Below are 26,726 nucleotides of genomic sequence, written 5' to 3'. Positions count from 1 at the left end.
AAGTTTAAGACCTTCTCCAACTTTCTTGGAAGCGGAGACCTCGCTTTAGTTTGGTAGTGATTACGAGACAGATAAGTTAGAATACAAAAATATTTACGAGATATGTCAGGATATTGATTATTAACTACCAAAGATCCATTCTCACACACTAGACAACATCAAGGTCTAAAGAGCAAGCATATAGGTTGTAAATGAATAAATTACTCACGTTGAATTTTGCTTTGCTGACGCTAAACAGCGTTCATTGATTAAGTAAAGATGTTGATTAAATAATTACAAAGTACTTTTTGATTACAAATTTATTAAGTATTCAGGTTACAGAAATTTTATTAAGTTTCACTCACAAGTATTGTTCTCAAGCAAAAAAGTAGTGTAGAAGCCGAGCAAAGCTTGACCAATAAGGGTTGGTTGTTGGAATCAGACTACATATTTGCTTAGATTTCGCAAAACTTTTATACTAAATTTTGGCGAATTCTCCTCTGTCTTCCCTTAACTTTTCTTACGATTCCCCTCCAATGACTGCATTTCTGCATCTCATCCGCTTGTGGACTCAACTATCCCCAAACTTCCTTTCTGCTCTCTTCTTAGCTGACCATATCTCGACTCAATTATTGATATTCCTCTTTTTGCCTAAACATCTTCCGATAACGTATCTCAATCCACTTACTACTCCATTGCTAAACATTTCTCAGTTAAACTATTTCATACCACTTATTTTCTTATTTCGTTAAAAGTGTCTTACACAATTCTTGTCTTATCCCCGCGCTTATTCTGTCCATACTTTCTATTTTCTGATCAATACAAGTTAACACATTCAAATCATAACAGTAGGACAACTATTAATCGCTAGCACTTAACAAAGAGCTAGGATAGGGTGAACTTGTCAGGTAAGCTCAACGAAACTCGAACTGGGACAAGAGCTAATTGAACTAACAGGTTGCAGTTAGGTTCTCGTAACACACAACCTCTAGCTAATTATTCAAAAAATGTAATTAATTAACGAATTTTCAAGCAATCATTCATTTATTTATTATTTTATTCGTGAAATAACAAATCAGTAGTAAACTGATAAACTTATTGATCGTTCTTTTCACAATTTTCATGTAATTGGTCCTTGTTCCATGCAAAATATGTAATAATTCCGACTTCTTCTGTTGGAAGTATTTCTAACAGAATAGTTTTTCTGTTACCAGAAAGAAATTACAAACCATATTACATGAATGGAAACAGATTTTATTTATCACTAACAATTAGATTTGTTTTAAACAATTGAAAATGGAATCGATGTCGTTAATTCGAGCCATTCCAAAGAAAAATTTTGCCTACCAAAAAAAGAATTCCGAACTACAATACATGCATGGAAACAAACTTTATTTGTTTAAAAAAATTGAATTTGTTACAAACAATTTGAAACTTGATATATGTCACTTATTTGAGTGTCTTTAACAAGATGTTCTTCCTTTCACTAGAAGAAATTGAAACATGGAACTTGAATGAAAACAAACTTTTTTCGTATGCAAAAATTAGATTTGTCATGAAAAATTTAAAATAGGAGCTATACGATTGATCCAGGTTTTTTTAACGAAGAGTTTGATAAATAACGAAAATTACAAACCACGTAGATAAAAATGAGTGGATGCTATTTGTTTATAACAATAAAATTCTTGGAAATTATGTAATTAAGTTAACAACTCTGTTATAGCCCAGTGATCTTTCTGCTTCAGTTCTGCTGTAAGTGTAGCAGGACAGGACTTTTCTATACGTTGGGTTAATCTGTAAGTTTTATTCACGATCAAATATTATCGTAAGCTTAGCGAAGTGGGTGAGTATCAGCTAATTTGGAAATAAACACAAATTCGAACAAAAATGTAATTTATTAGATAAAGTGCCATGAAATGTAGTCTGTATATTTGTTTGTAAAAGTCCTTCGAAAATTTATGATCTATAATTTTAATCGTTTACAATCAATTGTCAGTCAATAAGAGTGTCTAATTTCTTGATTTCAACTGATTATTTTTTTTTTTTTTTCATTCATTGTGTTCTGACTTCGAGTCGGCCGAATGAGCAAACTGAAAACTAGTGGACTGTAATAATTAAGAGCAGAATAAGAACAAAGGTTGGATGCTAGAAGGTCCAAAAAAATAGTTTATTAACACTGAACTGCTTGGGTTTTATAGATTTTATTCAACAATAACACTTAATATACTCAATAGAATTTAATAATCACTACATATAGTTGAGTTGACTGTACCATAATTGTTTGTACACTTATGAGTTGTCTAATGGTTATTTTTTCACCAAATAACATAGTCTCAAAAAACAGTGAATAGCAACATTCACAGTATACACCAGAGTTGTTCGGGGGAGCGATGTATAGGTGAATGTCCGTGAGGCACTATGGCGTCGACGCCAGTTCAGCTTCGCGCCCAAAGACACTACAACTGAATATACTGGACCACTGGCACTGATGAGAGTAATTTGATGATTCACGTATCTTCGTGAGAGTTGTCTGAGTCTATTTGACCGTACTTGTAACTACAAAAGGTGAGCTGACTGAAAAATCTGCGATTCGACTGCGAAAAGTTATACAGAGATGACCGCGTGATTTGCCTGGAGCTAACTGACGCCACAAGTGCTCGACCGCGTGCTTGTTGGCGTCACTAGGGCCGTAGAGTTGCCTTCTGGGCCATGAGGGAAATACTTCCCGATGATTGGTCCAGTGAGTTGACTGACGCGCCGGTGGACAAGTCCGGCATTAACAATTTTTGAATATTTCTGACTAACTGACTTGGGCCCCTCCAAGTCAGAACACATTGATTTATTCATTTTCTGTGCATTAAATATTATGAAATGTTGTTCTTTAGTAAAAAAAAGGAATTTTCAAATATACGATCATCGTTCGTACTCTTATTAATATAGTTAATAGTCTATTTTTGTTAACACACTATGAATTAACACATCCAAAACAACATGGGTACACAGACGAGACACATCTTCACCTAACATCGCTGCCAGTATTCCATGCGGATAGTCATAAACTGAGGCACTAAAGGACATGTACATTTCCCGCTCGTCATACCATCTTTTTGTCTCGCAGCGTACTTAGAACAATTGTATTTATTTTAAACAAGCAAGAATTAAATCAAATCACGAAATAAAGCAATCATTTTTTTTAAATTTTATTTCCCAGCTGATTTTCTTCAGCCTTAGCGTAGAAAACGCATACAGTAGTAATTTTAACAGGTTATAAGTCCGGCTATGTTAATCAGTAATAATAGATTATTATAGATTAATACTAGCTAACCAAAAATTAATCAAAAAGCTGAAAACGGGAGGGAGACTCCTCAATAGAAAATGAAAGATCAACTAAATAAACCAATTGATAGTTCCGAGGATTATCTGGGTACAAAAATTGATTCTGAATGAAAATGACTAGTATAACTCGTACGAACATCGACAGGCTAAACTAGAATAAATGTGGCGCATAAAAAGCGCATGTATACGTGATATTGATGAAAGACGATTTATGGAAATTAGTTGCCATTTTCAGGTCGAAGATTGTATATATAGACATATCGAAATCGGGAAAAATTACTTCTGGTGAATAAGATGTAATAATACTATACAGATATTAGATTCATTATTATTGTTAAGAGATTTATTCACATTGTTCATCTTTAGACTACTTTAAGACTTGCCTTAAACATCAAGATATACGGTAGTGTCTTGAGCGTCGAGCATATATTACCGCCATGTTGCCCTTACGTCATAAGAAAGCACTACCATACAAGTTGTAGTTATGATTTTTTCTGGTTTTCAAAATAAAAATATTTTCTCTCTTATTACATAAACATGGGCTGAAATTAAGAATTTTCTCGGAAAGCAATTGTTGGCTTACGATAAATCTTACTATGAAGTATCATTAATACTTTATTCGTAATATACGAAATTAAAAAGATTGCGTTGCGCAAAAATTGAGAATTTATTTATAGAGTAATCATACTTTTTTTTTATTACGTAGGTAATCAGAGTTTTTGATTGTCATGAAGTTCTTTTACTAACGCATTATGAAGTTGGTAACTACTATCGAGTTCAAAAGTGTAGTCCTCTAAATTTGAAAGGGTGTAGGTATTGACTTGTGGGGAATACAATTCTATATATCGTGTCCAAGTTTCGTAGCGCTAAAAAATTTTTTTCACATGTTATAGGAGTTAAAAGATGAAAAAATGATGATTTTTGGGAAAGTTTTTTAAATATCCAACTTTGATTGTTAATAACAATTAAAAAATAATAATAAATAATTAAGATAATTAATAAAGAAGCGATCAGCAGTATCTCAGCTGAAAATAAATGATAACAATAAGACAATAAATAACAAGAGATACATGCAAAGTATAAAAAAGAAGAACTCGCAAAAATACAAAGATTTGAAAATTTATAGCAAGTGTTTATGACATCGATTAGGGATACTACCGGACAGTCATAAACCTTTTCTCCTTAAGTGTGTGCATAAGAGCGGATTAAATTTTATAACAAATGCTACTTATGCAGCACACAATTTTTTGTATATTTGCTCGAAAGCGTAGGACCAAAAAGGAAAATTTCAGGGGCAAGGGATGTATAACCAAAATATTTTCCTGCAGTAAAAGAAGCTGACATCCCTGATGTGATACATAACAATAAAAAAATTATTAGCAAAAAAACTTGCAGCCTTATACATATAAAACTCTAGTATTGTTAACAAACATATTGTTAACAAAAACAAACTTATTTTATTATAAAAAACAAATGACCTTTTTTTTATTAACTATCAAAATAAAACTTTTTGAGATTTAATAACAAGAAAAATTTACAGATTCATAACAGTAAAAGTTTTCAGCATTGTTAATTACAATATTGACTTTATATTATGACTATTGAAAAGTTTTTTTTTCAATTATTTTTAAAATAGAAATTTTTGAACATAACATCATTTCTTAAACTTCTGAAATTTACAACTTACTTATTTGAAAAAATTAATGAATTAAAATCAGCAGAGTTATGGAAAAATATATTATCTTTGAATGGATATCATTAAAAATGTTAATTAAGAGCAACAAAGTCAATAAGCAATTATGAGACCGTCAACCGAGAACAAAAGGGCAATTTTACATTATTCTTTTAGCTTTTAAAATTTATGTCTTTTCTGTTCATGAGAATTAAGGAATTAAAAAATTGACGGGGTTTTGAATAAATGCATAATCTTTTTCTATACATCAATAAAAATTCTAATTAAGGGTAACAAAGTCAGTGGGCGATTAAGAGAGTGTCAGCCGAGAGCATAAGGCCTATTTTACATTATTCTTTGAACTTCTATAATTTATAACTTTTTTTATATAGAAATTTAGGGATAAATATCAGTGCTCTGTAGTGGTCTGGGTGCGACCCGAAAGGTCCACACGACCTACTTAAAATAAAGAAACACCTTGAAGAGGACCCGTTTTCAATTGTTGATAACAGATTCAATTGTTATAAACAAAAAGAGTGAGTTACTACTTATGTTATAGGGTTGGTAGTTTTTTTAGTAGAAGAAAAAATTACGCGTCGGAAGAATTTATTTATATCGCATAGATCTCTTTTTTCATGATTATAACAAATTTATTTGTTATAAACAAAGAAGCATGTTTTCATTTATGTCATACAGTTGGTAATCTTTTTCAGTGAAACGATAAATTACACGTTTATAGAACACAGATATGTTGCAAAGATCTTGTTTTCCATTCTTTATAACGACAGTCTATAGCCTTCTGTCACTTCTTACAGTCACTGTTTTTTTTTAAACGATCTGTCAGTGTCCATTTTGCCTTTTTTTATCAAATTTTTATTCACAGTTAAACATGGCTTTTTCATGGAATGTCTCTCTTGAAATGAGAAGTTGTTATAAAATAAGACAGCAAATCGTCTCTCATGTCACGGACAATTGAATACAATATTGTGAAGAAGCTACATTTTCCTTATCAATGAATAGTGCGAGTGCTTATAAAAGTGAAATAAAATCTCAAGGGTGCTTTGCATCAATGCTTGAGTGTTGTGCAGCTATGAACGTTTTCGCAATTAATGTGATTATTGTGCGTCGTACGGCAGAAGACGATTTTGAGCTATCCCAAATAGATGGTGCAAAAATAACCCTTTATTTACTGTTCAGTGCGAGGCAGCGATGAAAATGTAATCAAACATCATAAGATCCACTGCAAAGAGCCTAAAAATCATATCGATGTACGACCAATTGCATTCGATGCGGAATTTTGTAACTTGGAACTGATTAGATTTTCAGCAAAATCAGTCCAGCCATTTTTTGCAGAACCAAAAAACTAGCAAAAATGGAAAACGACTTGAATTTTTCAATTTATAAATTATACCATTTTTAAGACAAAATTTCAAAATCTTTTAAAAAATATGAATATTGAATGATTAGGATACTTGTATGAAAATTCGATGACAATATTTCATCGAAAAAAAAAATTTTAAAAATCAAAATCAGAAATGAAAGAATTTTAAACTTATGCCAAGATTAAGAAAACAGCATTAAAGACGCTATAATAGTCAATAATAATTGTCAATAATATGGAATTGTGTTCATAACAATTGAACATTGTTACTAATAAGTGATTATTGATCATAGTAATATTTAAATAGAAAGTTTTAAATTGTTATAAACAATAAAAAAAGGGTTCCATGCTATATATATGAGTACATTTGAAGCATAATTTTTTCTTTTACTGAAAAAATGTTACCTACCGTATGAAATAAATGCAAACATACTTTTTTCGTTTATAACAATAAAATTTGTTATAAATGATGGAAGAAAAGGATCTATGAGGTATATTTGAATTCTTCTAACGCACAATTTCTTCTTTTACTAAAATGAAGTAACTTATTATATCAAATAAATAAAAACACACTAATTTCGCTTATAACAATTCCATTTCTTATGAAGAATGGAAAACAAGATCTATGCAACATATCTGTGTTCTATAAACGTGTAATTTATCGTTTCACTGAAAAAGATTACCAACTGTATGACATAAATGAAAACATGCTTCTTTGTTTATAACAAATAAATTTGTTGTAATCATGAAAAAAGAGATCTATGCGATATAAATAAATTCTTCCGACGCGTAATTTTTTCTTTTACTAAAAAAAACTACCAACCCTATAACATAAGTGGTAACTCACTCTTTTTGTTTATAACAATTGAATCTGTTATCAACAATTGAAAACGGGTCCTCTTCAAGGTGTTTCTTTATTTTAAGTAGGTCGTGTGGACCTTTCGGGTCGCACCCAGACCACTACAGAGCACTGATATTTATCCCTAAATTTCTATATAAAAAAAGTTTCATTAGGATTGATTAATGGCATTGTTCTATGATAAATACACAGTAAAGTTCCGAAATTAGTCCAACTTTTCTATCGTTGGCATTTATATTTATACTAAATACGGGCAGAACCTTTGAATATCGAGGCAAGGGCAACTTCGTATGTTGTGGAGCTAGTTATCTAGCTGTAAATATTTTCTCACGGAGCCTGTAATGTTACTTGAGGTAGAAGTTAGCTTGGCAATTTTATTTTTCAATCCTCAGCTACCTCGACTTCGAAATTCTTGGCTCTTTGGAACTTCGTCGGATGATGATTTCATGGTGATATTCACATAATAAGAATGTGAGTACCGTGCAGCTTTCTGCTCGGATCCCGTCTGATTAACTCATCTATGTATTGATTTGACGTTTTCGATTAACGTTGAAGAGGTGATACCCATTTCATTATATTCATTAATTGAAATTATCAGTTAAAAAAAAGTTGGTCCAGTCTGGTCATAGTTTTGTATTGCTGGTAATTAAGAATTTTCTGGTCAATATGAATTACTCCAAATTGGTGCAGTTACAATAGAGCAGTATACTGTTTCTTGCTGGCATCTTATCATAGAGACAATCTATCGTCTATCTATATCATGAGTACATTGGCTTAAAGTCTAAGTAAACTCGACCACAGACTGATAAGAAACATAACCTGATGTCTCATATGCCTAGAATATACATACATATAGATAGAATTAGAGAAGTTTTATTTCAATCATGTGGTCGAAACAACTCTCGTAGTTCACTTCACAACACACGTTTTGAAAGTAGGCCGACACGATGGCCTAGTAGGTACAGCGTTAGCCTGGCGCACTATAAGTAGCGGGTTCGATTCCCGGCCGGGACGAAATCATTCATATGGTTTTTTCTCTGGCCAGCAAGCGGAAGCACGTGATATTAGTTAGAAAAATGTTCTATATATAGTGAGTTTGTACACTAGGAACAACGGATGATCGCAGTATTTTAAAATTCTGGAATATCACTGTGAGCATTACAGCGGGATTTAAATTGCAAAATCCACGACGTCTTCAAATTCATCCGGTTGTTTGTCTGATCAATTACTTTTAAACCAAGAATGTTTGAATAGATTAATGTATTGAGAAGATGATGATTGATTATTAGTAAGTGACTATCACTTTGTAATGCTATTTTTTTAGTGTAAATTTAAATCATGACCCAGTAATATTATACTACTGAAAAAGTATTTTACAAAGTTCTTCATACTCTGAATCCGAAGATGTCAAGAAACACCAATAAACAGTGAGAACCAACGTTTAGAAAATATCGATGCTCTTCAGCAGTGTGGGTGCAACCCGAAAGGTCCACACGCCTAACTTTTCGTAAAAATAATACAATGATTTAGTTAGTTTACGATTTTGTCAGTTTTTCGATTTTACACAAAAACGGCTGGACCGGTTTTGCTCGAAACTCAGTCAAAATCGTAATTATGCGTCAGATGCAATTGATCCTGCGTCGATACCATTTTAAAAATACTATTGTATTCGATTTGAGATGCACAAGATCAAACCTATTACTATAAATTCCCACAGTAATATTGTAGAATTTCAAAATATTGCGATTATCCGTTGTTCCTAGTATACAAACCCACTATGTATAGAACATTTTTCTAACTAATATCATAAATACGAATCATACAACGATTGGATTAATTATTGCAGTTGTATGTATGATAAATGTATCAAAAAATGAACGGTATTTATCGAATCCTTTAAACAAAAAATTTGGTAAATATTTTTATTATCAATCGTCCTGGCATGTATAATTCTCTAACAATGTCATTTTTCACATAAAAATAGTACACTTCCGTTTTCTGACGGTTTACACATTGACTATATATGTATTTTTTCTAAAATGCTAAAGAACAGATCTGTTATTTTGTTCTCTTCTTTTCATTATATAGTATTTAATACAACTACGAAATATCAGTGCTCTGCAGTGGTCTGGGTGCGACCCGAAAGGTCCACACGACCAACTTCCCAGTGGAAAAAATAAAAAAACGATTTGAATAGAACCCGTTTCTATTTTTTATAACAAATAGAATTGTTATAAACGAAATGAGTCTGTTTTTATTCATTTGATATGGTTAGTTACTTACATACGGTTGGTAACATTTTTTTAGTAAACGAAAAAATTATGCGTTAAAAGTACTCATATATATAGAAAGGGTCCCTATTTTTATTGTTTATAACAATTTAAAACTCATTATTTAAATATTACTATGATCAATAATCACTTGTTAGTAACAATGTTCAATTGTTATGAACACAATTCCATATTATTGACAATTATTATTGACTATTATAGCGTCTTTAATGCTGTTTTCTCAATCCTGACACGAGTTTAAAATTCTTTGATTGCTGATATTGTTTTTTAAATTTTTTTTTTCGATGAAATATTGTCATCATATATCCATACAAGTATTCCAATCATTTAATATTCATATTTCTGCAATGATATTGAAATTTTGTCTAAAAAATGGTATAATTTATAAATTGCGAAATTCAAGTAATTTCCTTTTTTTCCAGTTTTTTGATTCTGCCAAAAAAATGGCTCTACCGATTTTCCTGGAAACTTTTTCAGTTCTAAGTTACGTAATTACACGTCGAATCTAAGTGGTCCCACATTGATATCATTTTTTGTTCTCGAGATAATCGAGGCGAAAAATAATTCCGAACGTACGTACTCACATATGCACATACGCACACACGTACATACACACACACAGACGTCCACGTAAAAACTATCGTATTCAACTCTGGGGACCTTAGAACGTGGAGATATGTCAAAATTAGCGATTCGCAAAATCGGACCTATTACTATAACTTCCCACTGGGAAGTTAAATATGTACTCATCAAGACAAATGCTCTCGAAACTAACGGGACCATCAAACAATAAAGGGTTTTTAAAGGTACCCGATAATTTTAGGTCTATTTTAATTAGAAGTGTAAGCCTTGGTTCACCCGAAAAAGATTGATGGTTGTTAACATTAGCAGAAGCAGAGCTATTTACATGTATCTTGTTGAGTCGTTAGTTAGAATTATATATGCGGTTTAATGGTAAAGGGTAGCCTGTGATAGTTTTTTAGTAAATGTTTCAATACGTAAATTACAACTGTGTTAAAAAATACTCAGAAAATCAATAAATATGTAATTAGTGCTTCAGTGAAATTTTATCCTATTTTAACATCCAATTATTGAATATGAAATTATTAAGATTAATTTTCCGATAAGAAATAGAAGAATTGTAATGTGATAGTACATATACATAATCAATGTGGATGTATTGATACAGGCCTAAACAGAAAATTGACTTAAATTATAGAAAAAGAATTACTAATAACACTTTCTAGATATTAATTAATATTACCTATATCCTATTATAAGAAATTTCTAAATGTAATTTTAACCTTTGGATATTTATTGAATAATTTTGTTCGTATACAATTAATTTCGTTTGGATAGGGTAAAATGAATTCTGATATGAGCTCTAGGGGAAGAACTACTTGAAAATTTACTGTTCAAAACCCTTACGCTTGCAATGATTTTTTTTAAATTTTTTAATCGCACTTGATAAAACTTCAGTGGACATCTCTAAATGAATGATAATCAACTGATTTCGTATGTGCATACCTACATGTATAAACTCATGACTATTCTTAAATTTACTCACTTCAGCAGGAAATGCGTAGTTATCAACTGTGTGTTCACTTCCTCTTTGATCATTAAGACCATAATGTAAGTGAATTTCACAAAACTGATATCGGTAGCTAAGTGGCCCGCCAGATATATTAACAGGATGTTGAGTGCCATTGTCGACTGAAAATACAACTCCATGCCCAGTATTACTTAGAGAACCTCGAATTCCATGCTTATCAATGTGGAGCAGTTGCAGATTACGATCGAAGAGGAGTCGTTCAGGTTCTAAATTAACTGGTGATTGTCGACGACCTTTGTGGCATAGAGACCATTCGGGATTTATTAAACCCCAAAAACCTGGACCTTAAATGAAATAAATTTTCGGTGCATGAACAGACATATGCATAAGTTCTATTATTTTTACTATTCGTACCAGATATTCCATCGTAGGTCCACCACTCTTCCCAGCTTACAGGTTGCGACTCTGAAATATGAAATACATCAGATTACACATGAGTAAATTCTTATTCATCTAGGATAAATAAGCTTGATCGAAAATTTTCCCAGTTTCCAAATTGATGTGTCAAGGAAACCATTCTTCTGAATCATTATATCGAATTGGAAAAATTCAACAAAAAAAATTTCATTTTAAAGATTAGTGTATTCTTCTTATAGATGTAAGAGTGAAGTCATTATAATAATAAGCCGTATCTCATAGTGCGTTAATTAGAGGTATAGAGGTAAAATTACTTTAGATGTAGATTTTTGTACGTCTCAATAAGAAAGTATTTGTGTGTATTTTTACTACTCGGAAACAATAACTACTACTGTTGACTTTCCTGTGGGAATTTATAGTAATAGGTTTGATCTTGTGCATCTCGAATCGAATACAATAGTATTTTTAAAATGGTATCGACGCAGGATCAATTGCATCTGACGCATAATTACGATTTTGACTGAGTTTCGAGCAAAACCGGTCCAGCCGTTTTTGTGTAAAATCGAAAAACTGACAAAATCGTAAACTAACTAAATCATTGTATTATTTTCACGAAAAGTTAGGCGTGTGGACCTTTCGGGTTGCACCCACACTGCTGAAGAGCATCGATATTTTCTAAACGTTGGTTCTCACTGTTTATTGGTGTTTCTTGACATCTTCGGATTCAGAGTATGAAGAACTTTGTAAAATACTTTTTCAGTAGTATAATATTACTGGGTCATGATTTAAATTTACACTAAAAAAATAGCATTACAAAGTGATAGTCACTTACTAATAATCAATCATCATCTTCTCAATACATTAATCTATTCAAACATTCTTGGTTTAAAAGTAATTGATCAGACAAACAACCGGATGAATTTGAAGACGTCGTGGATTTTGCAATTTAAATCCCGCTGTAATGCTCACAGTGATATTCCAGAATTTTAAAATACTGCGATCATCCGTTGTTCCTAGTGTACAAACTCACTATATATAGAACATTTTTCTAACTAATATCATAAATACGAATCATACAACGATTGGATTAATTATTGCAGTTGTATGTATGATAAATGTATCAAAAAATGAACGGTATTTATCGAATTCTTTAAACAAAAAATTTGGTAAATATTTTTATTATCAATCGTCCTCGCATGTATAATTCTCTAACAATGTCATTTTTTACATATAAATAGTACACTTCCGTTTCCTGACGGTTTACGCATTGACTGTATATGTATTTTTTCTAAAATGCTAAAGAACAGATTTGTTATTTTTTTATCTTCTTTTAATAATAATGGGTCTTTTCATAAAATTAGTTATAGATTTTTCATCTTCTTCAAACATGGTGAATAGTAATTAATTCAGGATTGATACGTCAGGGAACCTTTTTTGTGAGAGTTAACATTTTCACTACTGTCAGTACAAATCGCAGCAAAAGAGCGATCATTTTAGGACTTGTTAAATTTTAAGTTAAAATTAGTGTTTGTTTTCAAGGCTCGTTTATAGTAGTCTATAGTCAATGATTGTAACAAATACAGTTTTGTCGCGAGTAAGCACCGTATTCGAGCTAGTGCTCTACCACGAACCTCTTCAAAATTACTTGACTCTTAATGCTCTGTTACATTTATTTATAATATTATCAATTTTTATCAAAGAAAATTTTCTATGATTAAAAACGATCACCGATTAGCGAACAGAAATAAATAAGAAAGATTTATAATAAAAAAAACTGAAGCTCCAAGTGCCCGCCCGAGTAAAAATATTTTATTTTTATTCATACGGCTAAACAACGGCAAAACAAGAACCGTGATTCAACTAAATTTTACGGGCAAATAGAGGCTGAATGAGGTCGGTTTGTCGGACAAATACGGCTTTGCACACTTTTCATACGGCTATATGACAGCCGTACAACGGCTGTACGATAAGACATTGGAGACTAAATCTCGGCAGTACCGTGGCTGTTTGCAGAATGTATACGGCTATACGACGGGCGAACAACGGTTTTATTAACTAAATAAAATCTATATATATATATATGTGGGAGGATATAAGGGTTCCACACATTGCCGTAACAATACTAATTGACTAAACCTTATTTCTTAGTTGAATTCAAATTAAATATAAAATAACGACATTATAAAATATATATATTTATTCATAACAAAATACATTCATAAAAAAAAACTCAGAAATATTTGTTGTTTAGCCCTAAAGTGGTTGAAGGTTGGTGTCTGGCTGTGTAACATTGTTAATGGGATGTTGCTGGAAATTATTGTCATAGGTATATAAGACGGCGGAAACTGTTGATAAGCATACGACGCAGGTGAACAATTAGAAGACCATGCAGAATTTTATTGTAGGTAGGGTATTGATTGGTGCTGAGATTGTTGGTGATAATCAATCGGCGGATAATGAGGGGGTGGTTGATAATAAAATTGTTGTGGGTAATATGGGTATTGACTAAATTGATCTTGGCGATTTTGATGTAAGTTTTGAGGTTGCTGTGGCTGCTGTTGTGCCATTTCTTGGCTATGTATGTTTTGTTGAAAATTTTTTGATAGTTCTGGCTACTGTTGATTAATTCTCTGGAGATTATGGTCCTCATTTTCTTGTTAGGATTTCTTCGAAGGTTCTTGTTGTTCATGTGCTTCGTTCAGGTTGATATAATTTTTCACTTTGTGTTCTAGTTGTTTTAATGTCTCTGACTGGTTTGGAATTATTTTTTGGTGGAAGTATTGGTTATGTCCTTGTTGATGTTCCTTTGATAGTTTTTCTACTTTTTCTAGTTGAATAACATCTTCTCCTTCCTCAGATTTATCAACTTTTTCTTCTTCTGGGAGATCAATTTCTTGGCCTTAAAAAGAAATCATCATTATTATCAAGTATTTATTAAAATTTAAAATTAAATTTAGAATTATATTTTTTATTAACTCAAAGTTTCTTACCCTTAACTTTCTTCACTTGATCATTTTCTTCTCTTTTTCAGTTTTCTTGCACTCTTTTACAAATCAATTCATTAATTTCAATTTTCTCCTCTATGGACTTCATCTCATTTCTGCAATAATATATTTTTTTCGTGACAATTTCATTAAATTCTGGTTCTGTCACCTCTATGTTGCGCTCGTGTTTTAAATATCGAAATCACCAAATTACCTAGAACTGCAGTTTTATATTCTTGTTTTTTTTTTATTAATGCCTTACGCTGTTTCACATTCCACTAATTCTCGGGGCGTAAGAATTTTCATGAGTTATAATCTGAATAGTCCAGGAATATTACAATTGGCCTTTGCAATGCAATTATCTATGTCTTCTTAAGTTAGGAGAATGTTTGTATTGGAATATAATTCATTCTGGAACAAATAGAAACATTTCATTGATTCTTAAAAAACAATTATCATTACAGATATAAAGATTACTTGATTTTTATGACACTTATTACCTTATCTTTCTTCATACCGTATTCAGGATCTTTTAACAATAACTTTTTTATCGATTGAACCATTTTTCCGAATACAGTTATAATTTGTGGTGTAGCTGAGAACAATACGAGAAAAATTTTAATTAAAAATTGAATTTAATTGTTTCTGAGTTTTCGATGTTTTTCCAATTTCTGTTATATTTACTAAAGACTACTGTACTTTGCCCTTTTGATTGTTTTTCAATTTTGTTGATTCTTTTTTAAGTTTCGTGATCGAATTTTTTTCCTTTATTATGTGTTCTGGCTGAGTTTCTTTTATTATTCTCGCGAAACAATCAGTATCGATTGATAAAAAGTAACTCCGATGATCTGCAAAAAAAAATAATTTTTTACAGAAATAATTGAAGATAATGAACGACGAAATTTATTTATTAGTTGAATGCTGAATAAAGAAAACTATTCCGGAAAATAATAATGAAAAAAATAGGTTTTTCCCGTCAACAGTACAATGGTCGTTTTTAATGAAAGCATATTTAGATCTCTTACACTTACACGAATTTAGGTAGAGTTCGGAAATGTACGTATGCCTCCATATAGTGTTGTTATTACCACAGCTGAAAGCAATAAAATTTAATCCGGACAAAAGATTGCTGAAGGACACTGAGGCGCCGAAATCATGTATATACTGGTACTTTAAAATTCCCGTCAAATAATCAAAATTTTTTATGTGAAATTGACAATCATTTCCCTTTAAGATTTATTTCGCGAGTATGAATTCCATTAAATGTTAGTGATGATAACACGTGACAATTATTTACAGGGAAAAGAATATACATTGGTAAGCAATATTATTCAATCGTTTTTTTTCTAATTAACCTATTGGAGAATCTATTTATATCATTTAATACTTTGAAGTATTGTTCATCCACATAATTCTTACTTTTCCATAATATATATACGTAAAGACTTACGTGATATCTTTTTAATTGTAGCCTTGTACAGTGTTGTAACACCGTTCTCATCCACCCACGGAAAATCCCCTGTCCAGCCGATTTTAATAAACTCTGGCTTTACTGCTTCTGTTACGTCTTTCACACTTATTACAAGACTTTCAATAGTTTGTGACAAAAAAATAAATGCCCACAACTCTATATTTTTCAAAGATCGACGCATTACACTTTATCAATCACAACGAAATATTTATATCAAACATAGAATAGCACTAAACACTTTAACAGGACAAGTACCTGCTAGCAACTAACCGCTCTTCATGAGAAACAGATTGACCTGAGTACAAGTGTCATAAAACAACCCAAAATCGTTTTCGTTCTATTTTAGTTGGAAATAAAAAATTTCAAAAATGCGATCTAAGTTATCTTTTCAAGAGTAAGTAATTATTTAAGGTGTACATGGTCTGTTTAGAGTTGCGATAGTTGGCATACCCAGAACTGACCATTAGTACGGATACATTATTAGACCCATGCTGCACGAGTTCCAATTCAACATAGTTTCATTGTAGTTGCTACAAAAATCGAAATAAGTGATAAAAATTTTATTAAATATACCAATAATAACAAATATATCGAATAAATATCATATTTGAGGGGCAGTAAAACAACGAAAGTAGACATTTTTATCGAGAAAATGCCAAATTGAATAAATCAAGTAATCTCGATGACTACAGCCGAAGTAGACGATATGAATTATTGGAGCGAATAAAAAATCTGCCAAATGTAATTCATGACAGGTCAATGATAAACGAATCATAATATAAATACTGAAATCTTGAATACACATACGTAATATATGATAATTAATGTGTACATTAAAGTAATAAAATTTCCAGAAGAGAGTGGTCTTATTCCAGAAAGCGTCGTGATCTATACAGTCAAAGAGGTACATCAGTATCAGCAGGTACAGAAAAATTTATTATCGATTTTATATGCTCACAAAATATCAAAATCTTAGATCTAACAATATTGTTTTCATCCTATTATAGATAGAGAGCGATATGTGTGTAATAACACTGATGAACAACATGGAAATCAAGAATTATTCGAAATCCTCGACGAAACGGAAGTGATGGAGGAGCAAAGCGTGGAATCAGAAAATCGGTCTCAATCATCGAGAGAAGAGGAGCACGACAATGATAATGATGTAGATGATGATAGCAACGATTACAATAATCAGGATGGAGACAATTATAACAGCGATGATAATGATGATGACGATGGTGATGATGATGATGACGATAATGATGATGATGATAATGACAATGAAGACAACTGTCATGCTGCAAATGAAAGTAATAGTGATGATGAAGATGTCTGTCATGAAAATGATGAGCCACTTTACGATGGAGCACCAATATCATTAGCGAAGAGTATGCTAAGTACTTTCGTTTTTGCGTTGAAAAATAATTTAACTGGAGAGGCTTTAGCAAATCTATTGTCTCTAATTTCTTCACATATACCACCATCGTCAAAACATAAAAAAACAGTGTACAAATTCATGAAGTGTTTTAAAAATGTTAACATTGTATTGAAAAAACATTTCTATTGTTCAGTGTTTAATGCATCATTACAAACAGAAAGTTCAACTTGCGAATGTGGTATTAAAAATGCTGAAAAATACTATTTTATTGAAATCCCTATTGAAGAACAATTACAACAACTTATCTTAAGACCTGGTTTTATTGATGACCTTTCGTATCCATATAACCGCACAAAACATAATGGCGAAGCAATTGAAGACATATATGATGGTCAAAGATACATAGAGCATACTGAAAGAAATAATCCATAAAAAGTCCCTATGACATCTCATTTATGTGGCATACAGATGGTGCTCCAGTTTTTCAATCCCGTAAATATAGTGTATGGCCATTTTATTTAATTATAAATAAATTTAATTATTCTAAAAGAATGAAAGAAAATATTATTGTTTTTGGAATCTAGTTTGGTCCTTCTAATCCGGATGTAAATTTGTTTTTGCGACCATTATATGACCAGTTACAAATACTTCATGATGGAGTTCAATTGAAAATTCCAAGCTCAAACATATCAAAGAAGGTTACAGCACATTTGATTAGTGGTACTGATTAGTAATTTATATACAAGTGATTATAATTGTAACAATAATTTTTTATCACATTGTGTACTGATAAATACACCGAATGGGCCTAAAATTGGATATGCAGAGTTATTTGTGGAAATTTGTACGTGTGGATGTGTTAAGAATATTTATAATGTTCAATGCAATAATAATGCTGCTTATTATGTAATTTTTTAAAAATTGATCATAGAAACTGTTTTTCGAGTACCTATGAGCATGAGTATCGAGAGGGAAAAACATAACGAATGTGATTGGCTTCCAATTGCGTATATTTATAAACTATAAGAAGAGGACAATAATCTAAGGCTTATTAATATAGAATCAATGTCATTAATATAGATCAATAATGTAATCAATTGTTTATAGCTTGTATCGTCTGTATCGTATTGAAATATTTAGAAAAAAATAAGTTCTTTTATATTGAAAGATGTTGATAATTCATTATTTATCAATAATTATGATGTTAATTTGTTGTATATAAAGAGAAAATTAGATTATATATTTATAAATATATATATATTCAGTATTATAACCTTTGGACACTGTTCTTTATTTGAGAAATTTAACGATAAAAAAAATTGAAAAGAAAATAATAAACATATACAACTCATTCGATAGAAAATTCTAATTCTCTATCAATGAGTAAATATAAAAATGATAATCGAATATTTACGAAATTTTTATGTTCTTTTTTTAGCTGCAGTCGACTAGGAAGTTCTCTTAAACACGAGCTGAGCCTGAACAATATCCTAAGTTTGCAGCACCTATAAGAATCTTTACTTTCCAAAGATTAGCCGCTGTTTGCCCGTATTAACGGCCAACAAATTTTTCTCTTAAATTTGGCCGCTATATACCCAAGTATACAGCCGGAGAAAATTATTTAAAAGTTATTTTGATTTTTTTAGCCCTCATATACCCGTAAAAAGGCCATGCAGCCGTTCTTCGACCTCGTTAATAAGTCTAATGGCAACTTTAGATGAATTTTTTAACAAGCCATCTTCCAATATTGATAGTGATTGTAATAAGGAAATAATGGCTGCCGAAGGTTTTAACGCAAACTACAGTTTCCTTTATTGAGCTCGATAGTCCTAGTCCAATTTTTATCTTTGTATTTGCAATTTTAACTAGTATAATAAAAATCAAAATCATTCATTCGATAAGTGTAGCTGTTTGTTGTGATATTGTTCATAATTTTATACTACTTTTTTTGAGACAGCGTACTTTTTGGGACTTGGTGATATGTGACTAAGTTTAAGTCAGAAATCGAATTTAGAAATCAGGCAATGCCGTAAAAAATTGATCTGAAAATAAGATAATTGTCCCAATTATCAAAATACGACTTACAATAGACATCTGAATTGCTGTCCATTAATGACAAATGAAACAGTGAGAGAAATTTTACGACTTTTCTTGCATCTGATGTGCAGTTATAAGATAATAGTGAATTCCTATGACCTTACACTATTAAGAATAACATTACTATTTTTTCTGGAGACAATATAAAAAAAATATGATAGCTCAACAAACTCACAAAAAATTATATAAGGTATCAAGAAAATATATAAAAATGCACATAAAAAACGTTTACTTTTTTTTTTATTATATTGATTAATCCTGGATTAAGTTTTTTAATTTGAATATTTTTGGCAGCTTCTTCCTAGCGACTCTAGATGTTAAACTTACATGAATCATCGTACTTGCCCACTTAATGGGTATGATGCGGTCGTAAATAAATCGACAATAAGCCGATCTACCAGCCGGAAATTGTTTTATTGATTCAAATTCCAGTCGAACATCAACAAGTCCAGATTTTGAAGATTTGTTTTGCTTTGAGCAATCAATTACGATTAAAGGTGGTGTAAAATCCGCTCATAATCTTTAGCAAATCCCGATAACATCATCAATGGAATAAAATTCCATTCTTCTTTCGCAGCCATGGCAGTGAACATGCAAAGCAATACACTTTCACTTGATTTGTTTGCGTAGTTTCAGACCTCAGTTTTTCAGAAATAAATATCTCTGATAAGTTAGTTGTTTGGGTGTTTGTCGTCTACGGACGATATCTTGGCATAGTAACACAGTTTTATAGCTTTGTCCAATGATGGAAACCCCAACAAACGGCCAATCAAGTCATCTGGTTCAAAATTTATGAGTGCATTTTTACTGTAAATTTCATTATATAACTTATTGTTATTCAGTTTAATAGTAATTCATAATTTAAAATAAGTTTTCCTTAAATAGTTCTTAATGTCTTTAATTTTGTAGCTCTCCGTCAGTGTTTTGATAATTTTCTCATTACTATCTATTGTATAATAAGATTTATTATTTCTGTAGTTAATATTTAAGATAATATAACATAATTTTTGAACTCTGTTAATTCAATCGGTGGGAAATAATATGGTTCAGATATGGAGGACTGTCCGGACAGTGTTGTTGTAAGAAAATCATTGATAACTGGAGTATTTTTATTATTCTACTATTCTTATATACTTTCTCGTAAGGAAACTTTAAACATAAATGAACACAATTTGTTGTTGAATAATCTTCATGGTTTGCTTGATTGTAAGGTATGCTACCAATATCGAGACATTTTTTAAATTCTGGCTGAGGTTTTAAACTGCCAAAACTATCAAAGTGCAAGACTTCATTTTCTTGTTTTTATACGCCTGATCATAGTCTTCATTAGACACATTTCTATGATTAAGTTTGAAATCGGATTGCCCTTTTGCTGGTAAATGGTCTTTATCTAATCTTTTCATTGAATTGATATATTCAAATGCAAATACACCTTCGGGAAGTTTTTTATGATTATGTAAACATATTATATATCTAAATTCAATCATTGTATCGTTAACTCAATGACTTTTGTATTAAAAATGAAATATACCTACAGAATGTTGGTTAGTAATCTGTATGATGCAGAATTTATGTTATTACCTACATTAATTTCAATAGAGAGAAAATTAGTAGTATTGCAGAAAAATAACACTCAATGGTGTAGCCCTTTGATCACATCCATGCTAAATGGGCTAAAGACTAGATTTAGTAAAGTCTTTAATAAAGAAAAAGAAGGAAAAATCAGTGCAGTTGCTGAAGCAACGCATCTAGCATTTGAATTGAAATGGATTCAGTGTTTGACAAGCTCAGCTCAAAATAATGTCATGATGGCAATGAAAGAAGCACTTCAGAGCACTACAGAAAAAACAGTGTAAGACGAAAACCGCGGTGCTGGATTAAACAGCTTTTTAAATTTGATGATGAAGTACAAAGTGTAGAACCCTTTGGAACGAATGACCAAGAAGCCGATTTTCGAAAATTCTCATCGGAAAGACGAACGGATTTTGAATTATTAAATAAACATCCAAAAATTTGTGAAGTATTTATCAAATTCAATACTCCGGTACAATCTTCTGCTGCGGGTGAAAGATTATTGTCTATATTGGCACACTAAAAAAATTGTTGTCTACATTGCGACACTAAAAAAATGGTTGTCTGCATAACAACACTAAAAAAAAAATTCGAATTCTTCGTTAGACATAGTAACATTTAAATTATCTCTAAGTACACAAGCAGTACGTGTCTTTCCAATCCAGGAAAGTTTACGTGAAACAAGTAGGTAAACATTGTTTTGGCTGTAAAAGTGGCGTCTTCTTCGTAGGTACAGCTGGAAATCTCTTCAATCAATTGTTCAGATTGTAGAGAGCTAACAGACACTATTTTTTTACAATTAAAGACAAATTTTTTTCTGAAGATAACAAACTTTTTAAATCGCATGCAACCACTTTGATTCTTGCATATTTATCGGAGGAATCATAGACTACAAACGAAATAGCTCTAGTTTTCGGCTGGGCTGCTCCCTATTTTTATTACCATTAAATAATTTATGTGTTTATTTATCTTTTGGTAATAAATCACTCCAGTTTATTTTCCGTCTTTCTTGCAAACTTTCGCCATCAAAAACATTTGTTGAAAAAAACAATAATTATCATTAACAATATAAAAAAAAAAAAAAAATTACTTGAATAATAAGAGCGAGATATGAATGGTCATGATTATATGCAGTATAGACTAGAATTAATGATCATCGACAATCTTATAATAGATGAATACAAGGATAAAATAATCATTAATAAAATTCAGAGTTGCGAACGAGTTCAAGCATAGCTCACTTTTTTATACAGCATGAGCGAATATCTCTGATTATCACAATGTACACGAGAGAGTAAAAACACATTTCTTATTATTAGGACATAAGTTAAAGCGCTAAAACACACGTTTGTTGGAAAAATCGTTCCAGCATTATAAAGCGACAACGGATGTTGGAACGCATATTTTACTATAAGGACATAAATAATATCGTTAGAACACATATTTAATCATTAGAACGCAAGTCAACACATTAGAACACATAATATAACGTGGAAACATATTCTTGTTCATTAAAACATAATTTAAAACATTCGAATGAATATTGGACGATTAGATCGTTAAAAAAATTCTTAAAGTGCATTCTCAATTATAAGAACATAAACTGGAACATTAGAACATATATTTAATCATTAAAACATAATTAAGAACGTTGAATTGTATGATTCAACGTTAAAACATCTTGACGAACATTAGAAATTGATAAGTTGTTTTAAACATATATGGTATCGTCATAATATATGTGTGAACTTTGAAACACAGAATTAATTATTGAACCGTAAGTTAAATCGTTGGTATACATATTAAAACATTATTTTTGTCTTATTATGAGAACGTGATGCTTTCATCATAAAATCAATAAAAATTTCAATTAATTCTTAGTAAAATTACTAATTATTAATTTAGAAATTTGAATTTTTAAATTATCAATTACTTTTGTATTTAGTAATTTGGCAAAAAAAATTTCAAATTACTCCTGTAATTTGTAATTTCACCAAAAATGTTTTCAATTACAAAAGTAATTTGTAATTTGATCTATAAAATTACAAATTACTTCGTTAATTTGTAATTGGATCTAAGAAATTAGAAATTACTTTTGAAATTGATAACATTTTTGGTGAAATTACATTATCAATTGATAATTTTAAAAATAAAATTTTCAATTAATACTGTAACTGATAATTTTATTCCCGATATTATCTATTGCGGGAGTAATTGCTAATTTGTTTTTTCTGATTAACAATTTCCCAGTAATTGTGTAATGTGTAATTGAAGATAATTTTTTCGACGATCTCTGGTAAAAAGAACTAACTGAAAGACTTGGTCCACGGGTAGAAGCATCGCTTTTTAGACCAGATAATGTACACGTCGAAATATCGAAATCTGGAAAACTTACTTCAGGTAAAAAATTCAATTTAAATATTATATTATATGATATATTCTGGAAGTTCATATAGTTATTTTTTTTGAACACTTCAAAATCTGGTTAAAAGATGTATTTTTTCCTTTTTCTGGGGCTCAAGTCCTCTCTAAATGTACTTCTAATTGGAAGCCACTTCGATCAGAATTATATACTTTGTCTGAACTATGTGATTGAATTTCCGATTTTACATCGTTAACGAACACTTTTGATGTTTGTATTAATATTTACAATCTTTAATCGTTTTTAAAGATATAAATTTAGTAATTTCACGAAAAACAATACGATGAGCTGTTTTGAACAATCGTATTTACGTTGAAGATGCTTGAAAACGGAGATCATCAAATTGTAAATTTTTTTTACCCTTTTTCTTTCTCTTGAATAAATTTTTTTTTATAGGGCCTTATTTTTAACTTCCCAGTGGGAAGTTATAGTAATGGGACCGATTTTGTGAATCGCTAATTTTGACATATCTCCACGTTTTAAGGTCCCGCGAATCCAATACGACCGTTTTCCAGTGGACGTCTGTGTGTGTGTATGTACGTGTGTGCATATGTGCATATGTGCGTACGTACGTTCGGAATTATTTTTCGCCTCGATTATCTCGAGAACAAAAAATGATATCGATGTGGGACCACTTAGATTCGACGTGTAATTACGTAACTTAGAACTGAAAAAGTTTCCAGAAAAATCGGTAGAGCCATTTTTTTGGCAGAATCAAAAAACTGGAAAAAAAGGAAATTATTTGAATTTTGCAATTCATAAATTATACCATTTTTTAGACAAAATTTCAAGATCATTGCAGAAATATGAATATTAAATGATTAGAATACTTGTATGGAAATATGGTGACAATATTTCATCGAAAAAAAAAAAATTTCAAAAAACAATATCAGCAATGAAAGAATTTTAAACTCGTGTCAGGATTGAGAAAACAGCATTAAAGACGCTATAATAGTCAATAATAATTGTCAATAATATGGAATTGTGTTCATAACAATTGAACATTGTTACTAACAAGTGATTATTGATCATAGTAATATTTAAATAATGAGTTTTAAATTGTTATAAACAATAAAAATAGGGACCCTTTCGATATATAAGAGTACTTTTAACGCATAATTTTTTCGTTTACTAAAAAAATGTTACCAACCGTATGCCATAAATGAAAACATACTTTTTTCGTGTATGACAATTAAATTCGTTGTAAATAATGAAGAAAAGGATCTATGAGGTACATTCGAATTCTTCTAACGCACAATTTTTTCTTTTACTAAAATAAAGTAACTAACCATATCAAATGAATAAAAACAGACTTATTTCGTTTATAACAATTCCATTTGTTATAAAAAATGGAAACGGGTTCTATTCAAATTGTTTTTTTATTTTTTCCACTGGGAAGTTGGTCGTGTGGACCTTTCGGGTCGCACCCAGACCACTGCAGAGCACTGATATTTTACCCTTTTTCTTGCTCTTGAATAAATTTTTCTTTATAGGGCCTTATTTCATAGATTACATCAATAGATTATTACAATAGATTATTACATTATCTAAAACCCATTAGAGGTCTGCACCTAGACAAACAATACTTCTTACTTTTTTTCTTCTATTATCTTGAATGTCATCTACCGTAAATTGAAAATAAATTCTCACTTAAGACGGTATATGACATTTTTAAAAATTTTCAAAAATGACCTAATTATATAGATTACCTGGAAAGATTATTACAAGAAACAAACCAGAGGACATCCTCGAAAAAAAGTTTACTTTTGAATGATTTGTGGACTGGAAATTGTTCTGAAGCTTTCACGTCTGCCAAACCACCGGATAAAGAAATTGAAATAACGATTATTCCTAAAGGGGCTATTAGACAAATTCAACCATTAGATGTTTTTAAGTTTAGAATATGAAAAAACTTTGTAAGACATTTTTCAGACAATGTTCTATTACGAGAAGATGATTTAAATTTACACTTGAGAAATAATATTATTTAATTACAATCCCCAATTATAATCTACTCTCGTCTTCGCGATAATTAATTGTTTTCGTTATTCATGGTTTAGTAGTTGTTATACATTTATTAAACCAGATGAATTTAGAAATCCAGTTGATTTTGTGTTTGGAAATAACTGTAAGTCTCATTCTGAAATTCTAGGATGTAAAAATATTGCGATTATCCGTTGTGTATGGTATTAAAAAATCATTGTGCCTTGAACATTTTCACAGTGATTATCATATATGTAATACGTACAATAAATGAATAATTTATCTTCTTTATTTTAATACAAATTCGGGAAAAGAGGGAATATATTTTTTGGCATCGATTTTGACATTATTTAAAAAATTGCAAAGACACATATCTTGTAGTTCTTTATACTTTTTCGATTAAAATTAGTCCCATCACCAAATAATTCTTTATTTTTGAGTTATAAATTTTATGTCATTTTTAATAAAAAAAAAATGGATATCCGCAAGTTTTATAAATATGTAAATAAAGATATTTTTTATCATTTTTGAAGTTGTTTTCAAGAAGAGACAGCTCAAGCTCATTTTCTAAGCTCAGTTCAGATAAAGAACACTGTGAAGCTGATTCCGTCGAAACGCACTCAAGGGATGCAACCGGAAGATATGTTGTGAGACTTTCACTAGTTCCATCACTACCAGTTCGTGGAGAATCCAGAACCCTAGCTCTAAAGTGTCTTCGATCAATGCTCAAACGACTCTTGAATGATTCTAAGCGCAATCAGCTCTACAGAGATTTCATGAATAAATATCAAGCTCTAGGACATATGAGGAGTGCTCTAGAAGTTCAATCAAGCTTAAGAGGGAGTCCAGGTCTTGTATCTGGTGATCGCTCAAATGAGATGACCTTGGCACATGATACTTCGGTACCAGAAGGGTTGGGGTCTCGGTAGCAGGTCATCAGTGCAACCCAATGGTCTGCCTCATTTTTACTCGCCTCAACATAGAGTTCTACGTAAGCAAAGTCTCTCTACAAAATTAAGAGTTGTCTTCAATGGATCAGCTCAGAAAAACTCTAGTTTCTCGCTCAATGATGTTCTTCATACTGGTGCCAAGCTCCGAGTCGACATTTTTGACATCTTATTATAGATTAGACGACATAAAATTATCTTTAGTTCTGATATAACGAAAATTTTCAGACAGAAAAACGTTCGTTCAGTAGATTGGGGTCTCCAGAGAATTCTTTGGCTCGATGAACATAACAATATTGTTCAATATCAGCTCACCACGGTTACCTACGGGACCGGGCCAGCTTCATTTCTTGCTTTACGAGTTCTACATCAACTAATACAA

General features: G+C 31.0%; 1 protein-coding gene across 3 annotated transcripts in view; it reads right to left on the bottom strand.

Moving 5' to 3' along the window:
• CARPB (Carbonic anhydrase-related protein B) overlaps positions 1-26,726 on the bottom strand; it is a 212,854-nt gene that overhangs the window by 136,072 nt on the left and 50,056 nt on the right. For all 3 annotated transcript variants that reach the window (XR_004690101.1, XM_035079777.1, XM_035079778.1), the window contains exons 3-4: positions 11,485-11,535; positions 11,086-11,414 (exon numbers count right to left, since the gene is read on the bottom strand). Coding sequence is in view for 2 of the 3 variants with exons in the window: in XM_035079777.1 (XP_034935668.1) it covers positions 11,086-11,414; positions 11,485-11,535 (380 nt within the window). In the remaining variant the exon portion in view is untranslated. The remainder of the gene's footprint in view (positions 1-11,085; positions 11,415-11,484; positions 11,536-26,726) is intronic.

The sequence above is a fragment of the Chelonus insularis genome, unplaced genomic scaffold, assembly GCF_013357705.1.
Source record: "Chelonus insularis isolate UGA/USDA-ARS -01 unplaced genomic scaffold, ASM1335770v1 contig_25_pilon, whole genome shotgun sequence".
Lineage (NCBI taxonomy): Eukaryota > Metazoa > Arthropoda > Insecta > Hymenoptera > Braconidae > Chelonus > Chelonus insularis.
Note: the sequence above shows the minus strand (reverse complement) of the source record. Positions and strands in the feature narration are given on the sequence as shown.